A 24,147-nucleotide genomic window follows, 5' to 3' on the forward strand; every position below is an offset into this window, starting at 1 on the left:
ATCTCACTAAGCAAGGCTTATGGGCCCCAAAATTCTGACAGCCAGGTCTGTCTGTCATTTCTCTCATGTGCCACTATGTTTCTTCCCTAAAAACAGCTGTGGTGTCTCCCCAGTGCCTATGACACTGTTGCTTCTGTCTGTAATTCCACCTGTGCAAAAAGAGCTGTGGTGTCTCCCCAAAACCTGCACAGTGATGTGTGATCTCATACAATATGTACATGTGATATCATGATCACATCTCAATGTTATGGTCACTTATATCTGTGGACTGCCTGAAGATGACCCATCATTAAGCTGTATAATTTTGATATGTAGAAAATATACTAGGATATGCTTTAAAATTAGATCTATTATTCCATGAGGACTGTAAGACACTTAGGCCCTGGTTTTTATCACTAGCACAGACTTACATAAAGAAAACAACAATTTCTTCTCTGTTGTAAGACATGCTACATATAATTGGCTGATTTTGAGCCTCAGAGCAAATTCAAACTAGACTCAATGCTTCCTAAGATAAACCTCCAGAGAAAATATGCAAGGTATTCCCAGGTGTCTATTGTAGAACCAAGGCCAGACACAAAACAACATTGGTGCCAGTTCCCTGCTTGATAAGTCTGGCTGGTAAAGACCTACACCCTAAAAAATCCCTCAGCAGCTTATCTCACTGGGCACTGTGCCCCCAGCCTCAGGTCACAGCCTGAACCTTGCATGTGGGCATTGCCATGGTTACTCATGCCCTCAGATGTAACTTTTGTTACTTTCCATGGGATGGATATAAGAGGAGATAGAACAAAAAAAGAGGAAGAAGCTAGAGAAAAATAAAGAAAATTCCTCAGTATGTGTGTGAATCTGATTCCCTCAAACAAATAAGAGTTGTCCCTAAGTCCTACTACTCTGAAAGCATTCTTTTTGCAACCCTGGATGCAGTTCAGGGAGCTGGTCTCTCAGGCTGCTAGAGAGTGATCAAAAGCAAACATTTGAACCTATATTTGGAGGTACAATTATCCATAACTATATTTGTATTTCGCTAAAATGAAACTGACAGCATGAATCATTAAAAAATATTTCATCATCCAATCTGACTATGAAAAAAAACAGGCAGATACAAAAACATGAGTCCACAGAAGCCAGACTTAAGCCACTCTAGCCCCCAAGCATTGCCTAAACCTGAAACGCAAAGTTACTACTGACTTAAGTAACATCTCCACAGCTCCTCAGAGTCAGATCACACTAGGGGAAAACTGAAAACCACCATGTGTTAAATGAGCACGAACAGGATGATGCTGGGCTTTCCAAAGCTGTTCCAATGACAGATAACTGGGCCTGAGGCCAGCATGTTAATTAAGAGGGTCACCACAACTGGGATGCAGAACAAGAAGCTCAGTAAAAATACTGTAACACAGGCATGACACAGGACAGCAGAAAGAAAAGAGACCTGAACAACAAGCCTCTGCTGCACAACTAACAGAATCCTGTCACCAAATTAACCAAAGGTATTTAAAATGGAGAAACCCACACACAGTAAGTCTGCAGGAAGGTCAAGCAGTACTCCTGGGAAGCCCTGTTCTCTTCCTAGATCCTGAGAATGAAGGAGCTCTCACAGCAAAAGCCAGCCATACCTGCGGATGTGAAGTACTCCAACGCCTCTTGTGCAGGCCCGTGATACATGACTTTTCCTGAGGCCACTAAGGTGAGGCTATCAAAAAATCTGAAGATGGAGTACTGAGCCTGATTAATGGAGAAGATGATTGTCCGTCCCCTGATAGACATCCTAAGTTTAAAGAGGGAAAAGTCATAAGCCACTGGAACATCAAAAACTTGAAATTCTCAACAAAGTATTTTATTCCTGAAGTTATACTCCCTGTTCCCATTTCAGCTTGAATTTTCCTTAAAAACACTTCCTCTCACTTATATTATGCACCTGATAGATGTAGATGAATTTCTAAACAGTCTTATTAAATAAGAAACACAGAGCCAAATACAGGGGTAATAGCCGAAGAGATCAGAGCAAATAACCACGACTAGCCTTAGCTTACCACCACACAGTAGCTTCCACAGAGAGAGCTTCTTCCTGTCTGACCTGTGCTTTTATTGCCTTCCTGTTCTGCCTTCTCATTGGCTCTAACCCCAGCCACAAGACTTCCTCATCACTGCCTGTCTGTACAGACCTCCTGGTCTCTATGTTTGGTGCTGGGATTAAAGCCGCGTGTCACTACGCTTGGCTGTGTCCTTGACCACACAGGGACTCTGTCTGCCATTTGATCAGATTAAGGGTGTGTGCTACCACCATCTGATCATTGGTTTAATTCCTGAACTACCATTTTAAGAAGTCATATCTTCTGTTAGGAGAAACAATAACCCCAAATGCTGTTTAAAACTGATTTGAAAATATGTTTATAAAAGCTGGATATGGTGGCATATGTGTCCTGGACTGACCAGCTCAGCTACCACCCAGGCACACATCCAGGGCTTTGAGTTTGCCCAACCCAACATCTACCCCATCTGTGACCTGCTGTAGCACATGTAGGGACTGATCCTGCAGAACCATAGCTGCAGGATCTCCATGACTCAGGGTAGCAGCAGGACATCCCAGAGGAGTTTCACTGAGGGTCCTGCATTGATGGTGTACCAGAAGCCAGAGGCCTTGAACCTCACCAACAACTGGTTATACATGTAAAGCTGTTTGGACAGAAGGGTCTACTCCATGACATGCTACAGCTCCCAGTGCCACTAATACAAATGAAGAGGAGATGGGGAGGGGGAGAGACAGAGGAGTGAAGTGTTTGTTTTTGTTTCTTTTTTTCTCAGCAGGACAACTGGTTGGTAGCAACAAGATAAGGAGCAGAATAATGACATAACAGCTGAATGTTTTCCCTGTCCGACTGTTAATAAATCACAAAAGGAAAATTGTAATTTCATGTGACATAACCCAGATCCACCAGCATGGTTAGATGATCAAGATTAAAGCCAGGGAAGTGAGATGGATCATTGGGTAGAGACACTTGATGCCAAGTCTAGAGACCTAAGTTCAGTTCCCAGAACCCTGATGGTGGAAGGAGAAAGTCAGCTCCTTGAGTTGTCCTCTAACCTCTACAGATATGCTACACATGTACACACGCATACATGTACACACACATGTACACACACATAAAACACACACACATAAAACACACACACATAAAACACACACACATGTACACACACACATAAAACACACACACATGTACACACACACATAAAACACACACATGTACACACATACATGTACACACACACATGTACACACACACATGTACACACACACATAAAACACACACACATAAAACACACACACATGTACACACACATAAAACACACACACATGTACACACACATAAAACACACACACATAAAACACACACACATAAAACACACACACATGTACACACACATAAAACACACACACATAAAACACACACACATAAAACACACACATAAAACACACACAATAAAAAAAAAAGTTTTAAAAAAAAGTATTCTACCACGAGGATGCACTTCCAGGAGTGTTGGAGACCAAGGAGAACACAGCATATCAGGACCTGAGTCTGCTCCAAGAACCCTGGGAGAAACCACACTTAGGATGACCCATGCAATGCACTAAGACTAGCCATGGCATGAGACACAGGACAGAGAGAAGCGTTCCATACTGAAAATGACAAGAACTTGATCTTAGAGTGTCCTGAAGCAGACAGGAGAGGGGACAGACAGGGAAGGTGTGACACCTGAGGAGTCTACAGACTAGAAGGTGACAAGGCCCCAGGTGTTGACTTCCTCACCGGGAAGGTGCAATGGTGGATGATGTGGTTCTTGGAGGGACAGGCAGGAGTGGTTAGGGTGATGGACCATGATGTCAGAACAAAACAAAGAACAAGGGGAAGGAAGGACTGACAGAGAGTGCAGTAAAGTTCAACAGCCAGGAGCCTAGGTCGTGGGAATGGGACAGTCCTTATATGGTTCTTGGAGTTATTCACTCAGTTTGAAATTCTTACTAATTTTTAAAATGAAAAAATTGAACTGTTACATTTTTATTTTGAATGTTTCAGCTGCAGACTTCTTTCTTGAGAGAAGGAAATATCACTTCTTTTATTTCATTCTTCCCCAGGTTCAGGACCCAGAGCTTAGGAATCATTCCCTCAGCCACCACATCCAGGGCTAATCCCAGAGACAATGCTATTTATTCCATCTTCAAAGCACTCCAGAACCAACCATTTTCTAGCTAAGGAATCCCCACCTCTCAGCTTCTTGCTGACACTTTACATCCCCATGATGAAACTGCACAACCTTCTCCATGATGCATGCTCTGCTCTAAACTCAGAAGCCTTCCCACATCCCCTGCCATGGACACCTTAGTCCTTACAGTGGCCCAGGTGGTCCAGGCAATCTACATCCAACCCAAACAATCCCCTCACTTCAACCGTCAATGTGGAGGGCTGAATTGTGTCCTTCCAAAGACTCATTGGTTGAAGTCCTCACATCTAAGAATTTAGAATGTGGTTACAATGTCGTTTAAAGACAAGAGTCTTTAAAATGGTAATTAAGTTTAAATGAACTTCCTAGTGTGTACTAATGTAACTGCTGTCCATTTAAGGGATCAGGGCATAAACACATGAAGAGGAAGGAGACACCATCCACAACTCAGTGACCGACGCCTCAGGAGACACAACCTGTGGATACTTTAATATCTGGCTTCTGGGATCCAGAACTATAATAAATTTAACTTCTATCAAGTCACCCAGTTTGGGGGGTCTTTAGTAGTACACTAGCAACTTTTCATCCCCTCAGGCCACCGGGTCTAGTCAACTTGGGCTATTTAATGTTCCAGACACCTCGAACATGCTTTGCCTCAGAACAAATGCATTTCCCCTCTGTACAGCACTCTGTTCAGATCTCACACACTCACATCCAGCTCACTTGTCACATGCTTGCGGGTTATGAGGACATTTATTTAAAGCAGTGCTCCACCTTCCCCACAGCCATCTTTCCCTATGCTCTTGTCTCATTGTTCTTGATGTGTGTTCCTTGTTAATTGAAGTTTCCCTCTAATAAAAAAGGAAGAAATTCTGATGCTTACTTCTGAATCTCCTGCACCAAAAATACACACAAGTGACCAGGTATTAAGTGAATAAAACTTAATGTTCCTTCAGCACTTACCTTCTCAGGACCGAGATGACATCAGTCGTAGTGTTCAAGTCTAAGCCAGTGGTGGGCTCATCCAAGAACAGAATGGGATGCTCTGCGACCAGCTCCATTGCTATACTGGTCCTTTTCCTGAGCTCCTTAGATCTAGGCTAGAGCACCAACAACCATCATTATCAAGAAGAACAACCACAGTCATTGTCATTTGGTGAACTACACTGTTCCAGCAATAAAAGGTTTTGTTATGTCTTTATCCTGAGGAGCAGAGTATGGGCACCTGGGAGAAGAAGAACTTTTCTCTTTTCCAAGTGAGTAGAAAGAGGCTCAGGCCAGACTTGACATGAAATGTAGATGTAACCAACCGTCTTATTAAATAAGAAACACAGAGCCAATACAGAGATGAAAGCCAAGAGGTCCGAGCAATAGCTAAGAGCTAAAAACCTTACCCTTCACTGTCGCTGTACCTCTCCGAAAGAGACCTACTTCCTGTCTTTTTATAGTGTTTCTGTTCTGCCTTCTCATTGGTTGTAAACCCAAACACATGACTGCCTCATCACTGCCTCTCTGCACAGACCTCCAGGTCTTCTATGGTTAGTATTGTGATTAAAGGCGTGTGTCTCCAATACTAGCTGTATCTTTGAAGACACAGAGATCTACCTAGCTCTGCCTACCAAGTTCTGGGATTAAAGGCGTGCACCACCACCGCCCAGCTTTTGCTATGGCTCTATAGCTCTGATCTGATCCCCAGACAACTTTATTTATTAACATACAAATCACATTTTAATACAAATAAAATATCACTATAATGAAGCCCATGCTAATGACAGTTACTATTTGTTGTTTACCAAGTCACATGTTCTAGGATAATGAGTTATCACACTCCAAGACTGGCACAGTGAGATCTCTGTCGAAGGAACGAGGAAGACGGGACAGGAGAAGATGAAGTATCTCTAGTAATTTAGTAGTCATTTAACACCCTCCCAACACACACAGGACACACACAAGAAAGGCACTCTACACAACACACAGGCACATACACACACAGGCATGTGAACACACAAGTGAACACACACACACTATCATTTTGATATTTAAGAATAGAGTTTATAGGTAAGCAGATGTCCTTATTTTTATGGATGAAGAGTAATTAAGTACTCAGGAGGAAGATACTCCTAATGTTCTTTTATAATGCCGCCGTGAGAAACAGCTTTAGTGAGCATGATGTTGTAAACACTCATGGGCCCAGGAGGCTGGTATTAGCACTGTACTATAGTGCGGGCTATATAACAGTCAAACTTTTGGAGTAATGACCTATTGCCTCTACATTTATTAAATCAAAATCTTATGAAAGGCTGAAGAGAAGTCTTAGCAGGGAAAAGTCACTTGCCACACATGCCTGAAGCCTAGGTTCATTCCCTGGAACTCATATATAAAGCTATATGCAGTGGAATGCATCCATAATTCCATCAGGATGTAACTACAGTGAAATGGGAGGCGGGTCAGGAGCATCAGGCATGTGTGTAGAGCATCAGTAGAACAAGACAGACCCTGATTTACAAACAAGGTGGAGGAGAGAAAGGACCTTTGACAGTGGTGTCCTACGACCTACACATGTGTGCTATGGCATTCAAGTGGCCACACGCGTGAGCTCGCACACACGCACACACGAACACAGGCATACACACATACACATTTTTTAAAGTAATCATAAAAATTATATTAAAGTTCTTGCAATATATTACATTTCATAACTTCAAGAAGTTATATAAACATCTTCATATGTTGTCCCTAAAAAAACAAGTAAACAACTTAGGGCAATGACTAATTATTGTTAAAAACAGAACAAAAGGAAGAAGTTTATTGTAGACATAAAACTATGTAAATAAACAGAGCCAAAGCAAACAAAATTCCATCAGTTAGGAAAAAGAAAGCATGGTGAATGTGAGCTTTTCTATTAAACTTCCCAACAAGATGAACATCTCATAAACGACTGTGGAGAAGTATTGTGGGAATCAACAGCCAGTACCTTCCTGTTCCTCACTGCCTCTAAGGAGGGGTCACCACAGGAGTTAATCCATGAGAATCATATTCTGGGGAGCCCATTTCCATCCATACCACCAAATGTCTGCTCAGCAGACATCTATGTATAATCTTCTCAATGAGTTCATGTCACTGTGAGAGACAGGATGGTTTGGAGGACACAAGAAGAGGGAAATAACCCTGATGTTGAAAAACTCTAGGCATATAATAAATTAAATGCCTGATCAAGTTCTGTAAACAATGTAATCATAAACATTTGGGGACTGCAAATGGTTATAGACCTGACAGGCTGAGGATATCAACATTTTAGTTAAGAATGGAATTGTTAAATCAGCAGATATCACTAATTTTTAAAGATTAAGAATAGTTAAGTATTTAGGAATAAAGCATTACATAATGGTCTTTTAAAATATGTTACTAGAAACTAGTTAGTTATGACACAGTTAGCGGTGAAGTTCACCACTTATCTATTACCCCTCCTGATCCTACACAAATCCTCACAGGAGTCACCAGGTCCACTCTGTTGCTCTTGCTCAAGTTTCTATCATTAAAGCCTAACACAGGAGCTGGGAAAAAATATTGACAGAAGATAAGGAAGGAGGGAGCAGGGGCAAAAGGAAATCCTAGATTTCCATCCAGTTACTATAAAATGATCTTGATAAAAGTAAAGAAGGAGTGAATGGTTTATTTCAGCATAAAATTTAAAAGTACAGTCAACCATTGCAGGGAAGTCCAGGCAGGAAGCTGATGCAGCTGGTTACAGCCAGTCAAGAGCACAGAGAGGATGAATACATGCAAGCCTGTCAGTGTTCAACCCACTTTCCCCATTCTCATGACACCCAGGATCCAAACACAAAGAATGGTGCTGCCTGAGTGGGCTGGGTCTTTCCACATCGCTTAACTCAATCAAGACAGTCACCTCAGAAATGCCCACAAGCCAACTGACTACAATTCCTCATTGAGACTCTCTTCTAGATGATTCCAGGTGACTCCAGACTGTGTCAAGGTGACAGTTGACACTAGCCACCACAGACAGGATGGGATAAAAACACAGAAAGGCTACAGAAAATAACAAGCACTGAACAAGTCAAAAGGAAATGCTAAAGAGACCAGGTACAACCCTGGAGGAAATAAATACAGAGTGAAACACAGAGCCAGAGTCCTCAATCCCAGGTCATATGTCAGTCCAGAAAACATTCTGAAACAGCAAAGGGACAAGTCCTCAGGGAAGAGACAATAAACAGAAGAATACACTTGTCAGATTCTCCATGAGTCAAGAGTTTAAGGCTGAGGAAGAGGAGGCTCATGTGAGGAAACTTGGAAATGGCCATGTGAGGAACACTTCCCTTCTGGATCATACTCCATTCCCAGGTTTAACCATTGCTAAGAAGGCTTCCCAGCTCAATCTCCACTTTACATCATGTAACCAGTCACTTACTCATTAATACAGAGAGCAGCCGCCTGGACCACACACATTAGAGGAAACTGATAATGGAGGGTCATATTATCAACACCGGTATTTTTATATATTTTTTTTGGCTCTGAGTTTTTCAAGATTTTTCTTCACATTACCTTGACATTTTCCACTTTATCCAGATGCAGAAGTTCAAGGATCTCATCAATTCGCCTTCTTCTTTCATCTCTTGTTACAGTCATTGGGAGTCGAAGAGCTGCTGAGAACTCTATGTTGTCTCTCACAGTCACAGTTTGCATCACCTCATCATTCTTAAGGTTAAATAGTATTTCAATTAAATATGGTTATCACTAAGACAAACATTTTAACAAATATAACCTAATCCTCATATAAACTACACACAATGTAATACTCTACTGAAAAATAAGCTTTCAGTGTTACTAATCTCAAGTCCAGAGCCTGAAGAAATCATTTCACGCCCCCCTTCCCATTTGCCTCCCAAGAGATTTAGGTGACTGCTACCTGCAATTATTGGCAGAAAACATCTTCTAAGCAGTGGAGAAAGATGAAGGAACGGCAAAGTCAGACAACAGCAGTCTTTGTAGAATTAAATCCCAGCTGCAGTTACTAATGCTGTACCACAGCTGTCAGACTCCAATCCCTCCCCATCCTCCTATTTAATAATGCCAGCCTCAGGCTAATGAGTCACTAGGAAAAGCTGGTGGAGAGAAAGTTGGGCCTGTATTCTGTCATATATTTTATTGGAAACACACAAATCTATAAGCTGAGCATCTACCCATACAGAAGAAGGGGAAATCTAAAATTCCAAACCCACCAACACTTACTTGTGGTACATAACCAGAAGTACATTTGAAAGTAGCAGGTTGAGGTTTCCCATTTATCAAAATATCTCCTGATAATCCACGTGGATCTTTCCTTGCAGCTAAGACATCCAATAACCTACAAAGGGTTATATATGTTGTATAGTTTACTTTCTCCCTTCAGTAAAAGCTATTACCTTTTAGCTACTCAAAAAACAAAAATTCTGCATATCATAAGTTTAACTGAAATCACACACACACACACACACACACACACACACACACACACACACACACACACACACACATACTGCATTCTGCTCATTATGTGCTCTAATACAGCCCAGAATTATAAATGCAAGACATGATCCACGTGACCATCCCTCCCTGCAATCTGACCTTGGGACTCAAACTTGTAATGGGCTGCTTTTTTTTGAGAATTGGGCCTAGTGATGATTTCTTGTTCCCAGAAAACTTTGCTTCATCTTTCTAATTTTAATACTATCTCCTCCACATGAAATAATCCTATGACCCAACACCACATACAATCACTGTATCATTTCCTATCAGTAGAGTGGACCTAGTAAGACTTTCTGTTCTTGGCAGAAAATTGAATGCATCATCCTGCACGGTATCCACAGCATGTGGGACTTACAGACTCACACATATGCACTCACAGATATACTCACACAATACTTACAGACTCACACATACATACTCACAGATATATTTACACAATACTTAGAGACTCACACATATATACTCACAGGTACACTCACAATACTTACAGACTCACACATATACAATCACACAATACATAAATAACCCCTGTGGAAGTGATTTTACAGCACAGAAACTGGATACAAAGGGCTCGCATGTGCTTTCCGTTATACTCACCAAGATCGGCTCCCATCTTCCGGTCCCATGATGGCATTGAGGCCAGGTCTCATGATCCCACTGTAAGCACAAAGTCATACTTGGGTGATTTTCTATTTAAAAGAAGTTATATTAGCTTAGTGTCTACAGTGAATAGTCTATTGAAATTGGATGGAATTGTACACACATAATAAGTACAAACTCATAGGAAATTTTTAAATATTAATAGAGGTCTATTATTTATGAAAGATGTTGAATGCTAGAGGGGACTCCTCAGAAATATGCCTCAAATATCACAAAATCCTTTTTGTTTATTATTTAAATGACTTCTCTTTTTAAAACATGGTGCATCTAAGTTCAGTGTTCCTTGAAGCAAGCAGCAGGTTCTCATGAAGACTCTGTTACACATATGGGCTTTATGTGTCAAGTACACAACAGCTTTTTGTTCATGTTTGATGATCAGTATCTTCATATAGCCCTGCTTGCTGCCTCGTAAACCTCATCACAACAAACCAATTATTCATGGGATATCAGTAGCAGTGTCACTACTATTAAAATAGGATCAAACAAAAATCAATGCATCTTAAATAGAAATCCAAAAACTAGAAAGAAGCTCTCCAAAGGACAGGAGAGAATTGCCAAGTTTAACATTCAAAACAAAACAAATCACACCTTAATCAAAATAGGAAAGTTAAATACAAAACCAAAGAATGATGACTTCCTTTCCTAATAATGTGATTAGAATACTCTCAGTTTAGAATTGGGAGATATCCCTCAAATAGAGGACATTCTTCATTGATGTATAGGTACAGCACAAACACAAGGTATGTCAGAAAACTGACTGAATCACAGTAGTTAATATTCAGATTAAAAAGGCATATTCTTATGGAAAACTTAGCTACATTCCTATTTCTTATTTCATATCCAGACAATGTGTCAATCCTTTGCCCTGCCCATTGCCCTCTTAGTAAGAAAATGATGGAAGTTCTGGTGGAGGAGCAGAAATGACCAGTGCCCAAGAACAGAGGCCATGGTTGGGGTTGGGAGGAAGAGTCTATACAGACAGAGCGGGGAAATCTTGGTGTGTGTGCTCTGTCCTCAGAATTTGGTCAGAAGCAAGCCTTCTCTGTGTTATGGAACAATGTGTGGAATGTTGGTTTTAGCTCTTCTTAGCTCTTAATGAATTTTGAGCAAATACACGAGGACCTGGACTTTCTGCTGTTGGGACTTCCTCATTGCTTCCATCTCATCACTTGTAACTGACCCAGACAGCCTGTTAGAAACCCTCAGTTCAGTTATGAGAGTGCATGTGCGTACAGACACATATACAGTTCTTTTATATATTCAAATTTCTAGGTATTATATTTTCAATATTTCCTCATCATACTTTGATTTTAATAGTGTGTCTTTGATATTGTGTTTTAATCCCTAATTGAATTTTATTGAATTAAAATTATTTCTCAGAGTGTTTCTGGTGTGTAATATGTCTAAGGGATTGTCAAGCTTGCTTGTGTTTTCAAAAAACCAACTTTTGTGTCATTAATCCAATACATTGTTCTTTTAGTCTCCATCTCATTAATTTCACTGTCATTGTGAACCTATCTGCATATGAAAAGGTGAGGCTGGAGGATGGTTCAATGGGTGAGTCACTTGCTGTGCAAGGAGGGGGACCTAAGTTAAACACCCAGAATTCACATGACCTTGGGTGCAGTAGTGGGCACCTGTAACTCCGTGCTCTATGGAGAGATGGAGACAGAGACAGGAGAATCCCAGGACTCTTGCAGGCTGCTAGCCTGGCATACCCAGCAGTGAACAGTGAGAGACTCTGTCTGCAACATGGTAGAAGGTGAAGACCAGTGCTCAAGGTTGTCTTGTGATGGCCTTGTGCCATGGGTGTGTCATAGCGTCCTCACATCTGCACATGTGAACACATACTCACACATACACTTATACACACATGTGAACAGATATATACATGAACACACATACACTTAAACACACACTAAACAGAGATATACATTGAGTATACACACATACACTTATACACACATGTGAACAGATATAAGCACATACACTTAAACACACACTAAACAGATATATACACTGAACACACACAAACACATACACATGCACACACATAGCTTATGATAATAGACAACTTGTTGAAAAAGTTATAAAATATGCTGATCTCTTTAGTTCATGCACATACTTGATATTAGATAGTCTTCTTATCACCTCTGTTTTTTTACGAAATGGAAAGCCACTCTGCACAGTTTCTCCATAGCTGATGTTATGAAAACTCAACACAGCCTCTCCAGTCAATGTGTCCGGGTCACTGGTGTCCATTCCAGGAAGGTCACTGGGATTTCTTTCTATCATCGGGATTGTAACAGGGTTATTATTGGAAGACATCTCCAGAGGTTCTTCCTTCCTGTAGAAGGAACAGCAGTAGTGAATTGATGGTCCACACAAGCAACATTATTGCACAGCACAGGACACTTCAGGATTGTTTTAAACTGCGCAGTCCTAGGCAGATTCCTTCTTGATGTACAGTTCATGTGACTGTGATTACCTAAGGACCCAATGAGAAGCAGACAGAACTGAGTACATAGACTCTGCTTAGACACCAAATTCCTAAGAAACAAATGAGCCCTAATGAGCAGAGTATAAACGTGATTCATAATTCATAAAGGAAGAAGGGGACAGATGAGGGGGCAGATTTGTCTTACTTGAAAAGCATATTATGATACAATGTAAGTTCAGATGTAGACTACATGACCACATTACCACATGTGTGTGCATGTGTTTGTGTGTGTGTGTGTGTGCATGTGTGTGTGTGTATGTGTGTGCATGGGTTTGTATGTGTGTGTGCATGTGCATGGGTTTGTGTGTGTGTGTGTGCGTGTGCATGTGTGTGTCTGATTATGGGGTATAACATAATAATAAGTTGCCCTTGCACAGCGATCAGGAGAAATTTCTGGTATTTCCGACTCAGACTGTACCTCTGGTCATCAGGCATCTTCAGACCCCAAGAAGATGAACTGCTGACAATGACATCATCATTGCGGGAAGGTAAATGTCGAAATTCCAGCAAGACTTAGATTTTAAGATGACAATGATTGGACACCAAATCAGTAGCTAAGCAGCTTAAGACTTTCAAAGAAAAACAATACAAATGAAATTTAAATGTCTCATTTCACAAGTTATTAATGTCTGCTTTAAAGTAAGACCTTTAGTGAACAGAGCTTGTCAAACAGTTTAAAATACCATCTTCAACACAGCTAGTTTTCCTTTCTAAGAGTTGACATCTTGGTGGGGAGCTCCTGCCTGTGAGGGACCAGCCGCTCAGGCAAGCTTCCTCCAGGAGCAACCTTAAAGCAGACAGGGTGGGAGGCAGCTGTGTGAAGAGCTCTGATGACATCAACCAGAGCAGCCAGGGCTGAGGGACAGCAGCACTGGAGCCAGCCCAGCCCCCTCCTGCCTTCCCTCCTGCCATGGGCACATAAATCCTCAAAAGTACAGGGCTAGTCCAGGAAAGGCAGGAAAACAAAACCTGCTAAACACATCTGCCAGATACCCTGTTATTCCTGGGGAAACCATTAGCAATCTGTCACCAGGCAAACCTGAATCCTCAGAACAATGGCATGCTCTAAACCCTGTGCCTTGAGGTCCAGAGGGATGAGGCTTTGGAAATTCAGACAAACCAAATTATGGGGCCAAGCCTCTGTCTGCCACATGAGTGTGCTGTACTCACACATTGCTGAAAGAATGTTAAATCTTTCCTGTTCAAAAATGTTGTCCAAAATTTCAATTACAAATTTCTAGGCATGTCAATAAAGAAGATTAAATATTCCTGAAGTGAGATCATTGAAAAAGGTTCTCAAGTAATCTAGACTGCGATTAGCAATCATAAATTATATGACAATTGATTGCTACACTCAAAGATAGAAAGGAATTACAGATTTCTTATCACAGGACACAAAATCTGCTTTAAAAACCATCATAATTAAGATTTCAGAAATGCATTTAGCAACCACTTAAACACTGATAGATTAAGAAGGAGAACTAGAGAAATACATGACTGATATTGAAATGAAATCCATTCTGAATGAGAATTACCACATGAAAAAAGAAGCTCCAAGTTGAAAAGACAGAGAGCTACATGAGAGCGTAAGAAGTCTGCAGGACTTGACAACAGGGTCTGAAGTACCTGAACAAGATCGCCTGTGAGGGGGAACCTGCAGAAGACCACTAGCACATAGAGAAACACTGGCCTGGGCCTGAGAGGACAGGTCAGTGCATGTTCAGCATGTGTGAGGCCAGGGTAGCAACTCCAAGGTCAAACAGGCTGCCCTGGTGACAACAGACTGTCAGGAGGAACCCATCACTCTCTGGAGCCTTAAATCCAGCTCGGGTATTCCACCTGACACTGTCTCCTCCTGCATGGCATGGGATAAACACATGGAATCAATCACTGTCATGGGGATGCCATGGGAAAAACACGCATGGATACACTCATGTCATCCACATGTCAGATTATCGAAGAACAATGCTTTCACAAGCTGCATCAACTTTCTTGCCTTTCATTTCCCGGGCACTTGTGCTTTTTTGTTTGTTTGGTTGGTTTTGTTTGCTTTGTTTTGTTTTGTTTTTGAGACTTGTGCTTTTGGCAAGTGTAAACTGCTTCCTTCCAATACTATTGACCAATATTTTCTCTCAGATCACAGACTGCATTGAACACAGTATCAAGAAAGGTTAAAGCGGTGCAAGGTTTAAAGCAGAGTTGTGGAAGGAAAGGTAGAGTTGATACACATGCAGCAGAGAGAGCTATTCTGGAACAGGGTGGCCAATAAATACTCAGTTGGTTCAAGACACAGTGTCAGTTCAAGTTACAGAGATGGTTCAGGGACAGATTGCTCCAAAGCACAGAGCTGACTCCAGGCACAAGGGGTCTGAACCACTTAGGGCTGGTCATGGTGAGCAGAAGTCCTGGGGTCAGAGTTGAGAGTCTGTTGCCTTGTGTCTAGTGATGCACACATCAGGTGGCCTGATGATAGCTCAGTGGGTGTGATCCAAGTGAGGACAGGACAGCGCTCATTGTTCTGGGGTTCTGGACAAGCACACAAGCTTGGTTTCCTAGGCAAGGTCTTCGAACATCCATGGGTCTAGATGTTCCTAGCTTGATATGCTTATAGGTAAGATAATTTATTTGTATTAATAAGTTATTTATCAATCTATGTTTTACTTTGCTGGACACTTGCACACACAAGGTACAGAGTCATTTTATATCAGCATTTGCTTTCAAAATGAAGCAAACCATTGCGGTACAAAATGGAGTCACTCAGGGCAAGGCACACTCTGAAAACTACTGTCCTATATAATACAAAGGAACACAGATGGGCACAGCCCAAGCTTTACATACTCGGTCTCTCTCAGTGCTAGACCCAGGAGCTTCTATTCTCTGAGTTTGAGCTGTGGTGTGGATCCAAAATCATCAAGCACATGTCGTGGTGCCCTGGGATGCGCTGGGTGGTGGGCAGCCATGAGGGACAGTAGTGCAGGTGGGAGTGACTGACAGACACACTCCTGGATCAGGCTGTGGAGGCCTGAGGACAGGCAGCCCTGACTCCTGTACTGGGAATGACATGGCTCCTGTGGATGACTGCTGAGCCTGAGAGTTCTGAGCAGGTGTCTGGCAGATCTTTTGGTTTGTGAAACTGCCTCATGCTGCAATTTGTGTGCAGCAGACAGGGGCTGAGAACTCACAACCCAAGTTTTCACAATTACTCAGTTTCCACAGCTTCTTCCTTATTGCATGGTGGTTTGCTGTAACATGAATCTTAAAAAGTCTTATTAATAAAACAAACCCAGAGCCAGATATTGGGGTGAATGCTGAAAGATCAGAGAAACAGAACCAGCCACAGCTAATCTCACCTCAACAACCCCTCAGATATCAAAGTGAAAGTCTCTGTATCCTCATCCAAATGGATCTCAGCTGAACTGCTGCTCAAACGCCTAAAAGCTCTAGTTCCTGGTCCTCAGGCCTTATATACATTTCTGCTTCTTACATCAATTCCTGGGATTAAAGGCGTGAGTCACCATGCCTGGGTGTTTCCAGTGTGGCTTCGAACTCACAGAGATCCAAACGGATCTCTGCCTCCAGAATGCTAGGATTAAAGGTGTGTGTGTCACCTCTTTCTGGCCTCTATGTCTGTTCAGCGGCTGCTCTGTTCTCTGACCCCAGATAAGTTTATTAAGGTGCACAATATATTGGGGAACACAATATCACACAGTTTACTGCCAGATAGGATCTGAAAATGCTCCGGCACACAGCTCAGCTCCCAGGACTTCTCTCCATTGCAGAACTCCATGCTCTGTTTGGGATCCCTACTTCCCTCAAAGCATCTGGAAGACAAGGCTTTGTTTAGACAAACCCACAAACAGAAGTGCCTACCTGAATGACAGGCCACATGACCTCTAGGGCTAGCAGTGGCAAAGAATATACAAAGAAGTTCTGTAGTGTGAATGATGCTCTAGCACTATATTGTTTTAAATCTCTAGCTCTTTTCTCTTATTCTACTTTTCTTTTTTCTAATCTTACTTTCTACACCTTTTTGTTGTTGTGTATTTGAGACAGAGTTTCTCTGGGAAACCCTGGCTGTCGGGAACTCACTCTATATATTAGGCTGGCCTTATACTGCCTCTGCCTCCTGAGTGCTGGGATTAAAAGTATGCATCACCACCTCCTATCCATTATTTCATTATTCCCACTATCATTACTGTAGGAAGTTTGTGCTGGCATTGTTACTGTGGTTTATTTTCTGCACTATGACCAGTGCTGGGGATTAAGTCCTCTCTAGAAGGCAGCTTAACACATAAATCCTCACATTGATGTGTAAAATAGATTCCCTCCCACAGGTGAACAAACTACAACAAGAAAACACAAGAATGTGAGGAAACAACACTCCCCAAAGATCATAACAGGACAGCAACTGAATGTTTACATATTTAAATTAGGTAAGTGCTGAAGAATTCATTGAAGAGTTAACATTAAAAGGATTGCAACTTCAAAAAGACAGACAGCTGAAGGAAATAATCAAAACAATATAGGATGTGAGTGATAATAGAGAATTTTAAAAGATGAAAATTTTGGAAAACTGCAAATAAATTTTTTAAAATTCAGGAGAAAGCATCACCAACAGACTAAATTAACTGAAAGATAAAATGTCAGGGCCTCAAAGGTTAATGAGTTATTGATTTCAGAAAGGAATAAAGAAAAATTATGATGACCTCCAGGACATAATAGACAGACCAAATAGAAACATTATTTTGAACAGAATACTAAAGCAGAGACTAAAGATATGGAAAACCTATTCATTTAAGCAATATCATAAAATGTTCTGTATCTATTGAAAGATTAGGATGTCCAGATACAGAGGTAATTTAGACCACCACATAAATATAATCAGAAAATAATCTTAAGATTACTATATAAACCCTGTGTACCAAGTATTGCTTTCATGGGGGGAGCACTGAGTTGAGGGAGGACACTGTGGTGAGAAAAGAAATCAGTCAAAGGACTATAAAAGCTGGAACAACTATTCAAACAGCAGAACACAAAACAGTAACCGGAATCAGCATTTTCTTACAAGGACTCAACTTGTGGAAGAAAAACTTTAATTGCCATTGATTAAAACACCTGTATGAGTAAAAACTGGTCTTGAATAACATTAGTAGAGAATATGCTCTAGAAAGTGGAGGTAACTGGATGTAAAAACTCTGGCAGCAATTGAATAGACCAGTCGCAGATGGTCAGCTGAGGCCAGCATCTAATGAGGACGAAAGCCTTGTCTGTGGAGGATTTTGGACGATGCCTGCAGAAATATTACACTGTGCATAAACCAAATTGAATCATTTTCACAAGTGTCGTAAGGATTCACACGGTCAAAGTTCTTTTCTACATGCACTTCAATTCCACAGCAAGAGTGGCATAGAACACCTAAACACAGAGGAGAGCATTCATGCAAGATATCTAACTCCTTGATATAATAATGCATACACTTCAAAATGATTACACTATCAATACACCTAGGGCTTTCCGCAACTACAAGGTGGTGGTCATGGAGAACACAGCCCCCAGCGTTAACATCTAGAAAGCAGCCACCACCTCCTGTGTGTCTTCTCTTTTTGCGTATTTTCTTCTTCATTTTTCTTAATCAACTCTGCTGCTGTTGCTGCTTCTTAGCAAAACTGGTAAAAACAAAATTGTAATCATTGAACATTGCACTCTGGCAATCAAGACGTTTATTATACCCCAGGTGGGATTTTTTTTGTTGTTGTTGTTTGGTTTTTCGAGACAGGGTTTCTCTGTGTAGCTTTGCACCTTTTCCTGGAACTCACTTGTTAGCCCAGGCTGGCCTCGAACTCACAGAGATCCGCCTGGCTCTGCCTCCCGAGTGCTGGGATTAAAGGCATGCGCCACCACCGCCTGGCTCCCAGGTGGGATTTTTGAGATGGTCCCTGGCTTAATTTTTTTAGACATAAGAATGTGGCCTCCTTATTGGCATGAACTGTGGAAGATAAATGACAAAACTGAATGTATTACATGAAAAGAATTCAGTCTCCAGGGGTGGTTAGCAGAGAGAACCCATAAAATAAAACCTTGATGGAACTGGTTGGCTGTGCGGTGCACTTTAATTAGCTTTAATGGAGGACCTGCCATGCCTTCACTGACTTATTAAGTAAGTAATGACCGGAGGAAGTCCACTGAGTTGAAGCAGATATTTAATCCTAGACATTCTGACCTCGGTACGTGCAGTCACCTTTTAACCTACTGCCACCAATTTTCTACTAAAAGAAAATTTGATTCAAAGGAGAATCTGTGGCATTTCCATCTGTGACTTAGAACTTGTATATTTTTTATGATGCATGTGAGCGGTTCTGACTTCACCTGTTCCTGTATGGTCTTCGTTCACCATGGTGTTCACATGATCCAATGAACGACTGCCCAGAGTGAGGACTATCCAGGTACTCAGCCAGGTAGTAAATGTATGAACACAAAACAACACAATAGTCTGAAATGTTTAATGGGACTAGAAATACAGGCTTTCAAGAGTTGGCATGTCAGTGGCATTTGCAGCTATTGTGGGATTTAAACAGCTGGGAGAGGAGCAAAATGGACTTAATTTCCTCTTTATTGCCTTCGTACTGTTTTCTTGGTAGTTTCTGGACTGATGCAGTGATGTTCTGTTCCTTCTGTATTTATAACGAAACACTTTTTTAGCGTTTCTAAACATAGAATCTACTTGGTTTGAAATCAAGTGGTTGGAACACTGTCTGGATTGTTACTTTAATCATGCTGTTGATTGAATGTTCGTTGGGGAAGCCTCCAATCAGCTTTATCAGTCTGACTCTGTAATAAGTGCAGCACCTAATATTTGAACTGCTATTTGGAGGACCAGTGCTTATTTAAGTCAGATTTTGTAACCCAGTAGATTTTATTAGTTTGAGGTCTGATTCCCTCATCTTACAGAACTACAAATTCTAATGTTGAAATTTGCATAGGTTCTTGCTGGAAAAGCCTAGAAAACCAACAGTGGATCGAATGGTGATCTAGCATGACTGCAGGAGGGGAAGTTTGGCTGCCATAATTTCTTTTCATTGGTGTTCCTTTCATTTGAATCAGTTGAAATGTATTTCTGTACCACAATGTAAACTTCAACAAAAGTTTGCTTAATTGTCTAGTAACATTCAAAAAAAAAAAGAAAAGAATCTTGTCATATTACACTCTTGGCAAAATTCAGAGAGTGCAGAACAAGAAAAGAATGCTGGAGCTACTGAGAGAAGAGCCAAGTTACTAACAACGTACCTGATTGGCAAACCAGTCAGAACAACAGCACAGTCCTTGACAGAAATGCTAAAGGCCAGCCAGTGGCACTATGTATTTTGAACACTCAAAGAAATCAGCTGACAATCAATGTGGCTACAGCAAATCTGTCCTTTGTAAAGACCTTCAGGATGAACATAACTAAAGCAATGCTAACCACTGAGGCTGCCGTGAGGAAGACACTCACAGAAAAATAAAATCACAAAGGAAGAAGACAGAAAGCTACAATCCCAAGAGCTCAGGAGAAAATAACTCCCGTAGTTCTCAAGGATCAACAGTGCTGACTCAGTAAGTGTGCTGGTTAGCTTTTTGTCAACTTGACCCAAGCTGAAGTCATCTGGGAGGAAGAATCCTCAGCTGAGGAATTGCCTCCATCGGATTGGCAAGTATGTGGGGCATTTTCTTGATTGATGATTGATATGGAATGGCCAAGCCCACTTTCAGGTCCTGGAATGTTTAAGAAAGCAGGCTGAGCAAGCCATGAGGAGCAACTAGTAGCTGTATTCTGTGGTGATATTGTGTTCCCCAAAATATTGTGCACCCTAATAAACTTATCTAGGGTCAGAGAACAGAACAGCCACTAGATAGAGGGCAGAAAATGGTGGCACACATGCCCTTAATCCTAGCATTCCAGAGGCAGAGATCCACCTGGATCTCTGTGAGTTTAAAGCCATACTGGAAACATCCAGGCATGGTGACTCACACCTTTAATCCCATGAAGTGAGCCTTTAATCCCAGGAAGTAAGGGCAGAAAGCAGAAAGGTATATAAGGCATGAGGACCAAGAACTAGAGATTGGTTAAGCTTTTAGGTTTTTAGGAGCAGTTCAGCTGAGATCCATTCAGATGAGGACTCAGAAGCTTCCAGTCTGAGGAAACAAGATCAGCTGAGGAATTGGCAAGGTGAGGTAGCTGTGGCCTGTTCTGCTTCTCTGATCTTCCAGCATTCACACCAATACTTGGCTTCAGGTTTGATTGTATTAATAAGACCATTTAAGATTTGTGCTACAGTATTCCTCCATGGTTTCTGATTCACTTCCTGCCTGAGTTCCCACCTGGCTTCTTTCAGTGGTGGATTGTGATGGAAGTTTAAGTCAAATAAACTTTTTCCTCCCCAAGTAGCTTTTAGTTATGATGTTTTATCACATCAGTAGAAAGCAAACTGTGAGTCAGCAAACTTCTAAGATGAGAGAAAAAGAAAAGAACACATAGCAATTGAAGCCAAAATGGAAAATCAAAAGATGAACAGAAACCTGCTAAATTATAGGATTTCATTCAGTACAAACATTTCAACACTAACCTAAATATAAATGGTCTAAATTCTGGATGCACCTAGCAGGCTGCATAGAAAAGCAGAAAACAATAACCAATTGTTTATTGCAGCAGGAAACTCAACCAGCTGGCAATTCATATGAAGACTGAAAGTGTAAGGATGGAAAACGGCATTTTAAGCAAACAGACTCCAAAAGCTATGCTCCTACCTGACAAATCAGATATCCAGCCAAAGTTAGAAAAAATAAAGATAACTACATATTAATAATTGGAGCAATCCACCACAAATGACTATAAATGTATATGTAATGAAAATCAGTAGAGCAGATTCCATAAATCAAACTGTACTAAAAAAATGCAGCTGGATAAAATAATGGTGGGTGACTTTGGTTTTTTATTGGTACTTTAATATTCTTTAATAGTATACATTTAATGAGGGAAGTCATGTCTGTGGATGAATATTTGCTGTTCTGTGCTGTTAGCATTGATGCCTTCTCTTCAGTGTGTGTAGAGAACTCAGTGGTCTGTCTCTGATCCAGGGAACGTGGTCTAGACTTTCCATCAAAGAGGAAGTGCATTTGGGTCTTTGTGTGTCTGTGTATGAGTGTGTGTGTGTGTGTGTGTGAGTGTGTGTGTGTGTGTGTGTGTGTGTGTATTTGGGTCTCTGTGTGTTTATGTCAGTGTCTATGTGTGTGTCTTTATATGAGAGTGTGTGTGTGTTATTATTTGCTTTGCTTTTTCATTCTCTCTCCTTTTCACTCTTATCTAGTTATGATAAGAGCTGTTTTCTCTAGTGTAGTTATTTCAATGATGGGTGCTATTTTATGTATATAAGTGTTTGACATATATATCTGCAAACACAGAAAAAATTACCTTCTTCTCAGCACCTCATGGAACCTTCTCTAAAACTGACCACATGCTCAGTCACAAAACAGATCTCAACAGATTCAAAAAAAATTGGAATAACCCCCTGTATCTTATTGGATCACCATGGCTTAAAGTTAGAATCCAACAACAACACAAATTACAGAGAGTCAATAAACTCATGGAAACTGAATAATGTTCAACTGAATCACCACTGGGTCAAGAAAGAAATTAAAGACTTCCTAGAATTCAATGAAAATGAAGACACAACATACGCAAACTTATGGGACACTATGAAAGCAGTGCTAAGAGGAAAATTCATAGCACTAAATGCCCACATAAAGAAGTTGGGGAAATCTCACAGTAGCAACTTAGGGCACACCTGAAAGCTCTGGAACAAAGAGAAGCAAACTCACACAGGAGGAGTAGATGACAGGAAATAATCAAACTGAGGGCTAAAATCAATAAAATACAAATATAGTACAATAAATCAATGTACAAACAAAAATAAAGTACAAAGAATCAATGAAACCAAGAGTTGGTTCTTTGAGAAAATCAACAAGATAGACAAACCCTTATCCAAACTAACCAAAAGACAGAGAGAGAGAATACCCAAATTAACAAAATCACAAACAAAAAGGGAGACATAACAACAGACACCAAGGAAATCCAGAGAATCATTAGGTCATGTTTCAAAAACCTGTACTCCACAAAATTGGAAAATCTAAAAGAAATGGATGATTTTCTGGACAGGTAACACATACCCAAATTAAATCAACACCAGATGAACAATTTAAGTAGATCTATTACCCCTAAGGAAATAGAAGCAGTCATTGAAAGTCTTCCAACCAAAAAAAGCCCAGGGCCAGATGGTTTCAGTGCAGAATTCTATCCAGAATTCCAAGGAAGATCTAATAACAATACTCCTCAAATTGTTCCACACAATAGAAACAGAAGGAACATTGCCAAATGCTTTTTATGAGGCTACAGTTACCCTGATACCCAAACCACACAAAGAAGCAACAAAGAAAGAGAATTGCAGACCAATTTCCTTCATGAACATTGATGCAAAAATACTCGATAAAATACTAGCAAACCTAATACAAGAACACATCAAAAATATCATCCACCATGATCAGGTAGGCTTCTTCCCAGCGATGCAGGAATAGTTCAACATATGAAAATCTGTCAATGTAATCCACCATATAAACAAACTGAAAGAAAAAAAACACATGATCATCTCATTACATGCTGAAAAAGTCTTTGACAAAATCCAAAACCCCTTCATGATAAAGGTCTTTGAGAGATCAGGGATACAAGGAACATATCTAAACATAATAAAGGCAAGCCAAGAGCCAACATCAAATGGATAGAAACTCAAAACAATTCCACTAAAATCAGGAACAAGACAAGGCTGTCCACTCTTTCCATATCTATTCAATATAGTACTCAAAGGTCTATCTAGAGCAATAAGACCACAATATAGGATCAAAAGGATACAAATTGGAAAGGAAGAAATCAAACTTATATGAGCAACGAGGGTCAAGATGATGGTGGGGAAACCCACAGAGACAGTTGACCCAAGGTACCGTGAGCTCATGGACTCTATACTGACAGCTAGGGAGCCTGCATGGGACCAACCTAGGCCCTCTGCACGAAGGTGACAGTTGTGTACCTTGGTCTATTTGTGGGGCCCTAGCAGTGGGGCCAGGATCTGTCCCTGGGTCAAGAGCTGGCTTTTTAGAACCCATTCCCTATGATGGGATGCCTTGTTCAGCCTTGAGGCAGGAGGAGGAGCTTG

At 40.9% G+C, this 24,147-nt stretch overlaps 1 protein-coding gene across 2 annotated transcripts in view; it reads right to left on the minus strand.

Moving 5' to 3' along the window:
• The window catches only part of LOC128108695 (ATP-binding cassette sub-family G member 3-like), a 66,520-nt gene that overhangs the window by 34,025 nt on the left and 8,348 nt on the right, over positions 1-24,147 (minus strand). For both annotated transcript variants that reach the window (XM_052735606.1, XM_052735607.1), the window contains exons 2-7: positions 12,536-12,757; positions 10,348-10,407; positions 9,475-9,589; positions 8,788-8,940; positions 5,191-5,327; positions 1,620-1,771 (exon numbers count right to left, since the gene is read on the minus strand). In XM_052735606.1, coding sequence (XP_052591566.1) covers positions 1,620-1,771; positions 5,191-5,327; positions 8,788-8,940; positions 9,475-9,589; positions 10,348-10,407; positions 12,536-12,738 — 820 coding nt within the window. In that variant the 5' untranslated portion in view covers positions 12,739-12,757. The remainder of the gene's footprint in view (positions 1-1,619; positions 1,772-5,190; positions 5,328-8,787; positions 8,941-9,474; positions 9,590-10,347; positions 10,408-12,535; positions 12,758-24,147) is intronic.

Source organism: Peromyscus californicus, unplaced genomic scaffold, assembly GCF_007827085.1.
Source record: "Peromyscus californicus insignis strain IS unplaced genomic scaffold, ASM782708v3 Scaffold_13__1_contigs__length_99412109, whole genome shotgun sequence".
NCBI classification, from domain to species: Eukaryota; Metazoa; Chordata; class Mammalia; order Rodentia; family Cricetidae; genus Peromyscus; species Peromyscus californicus.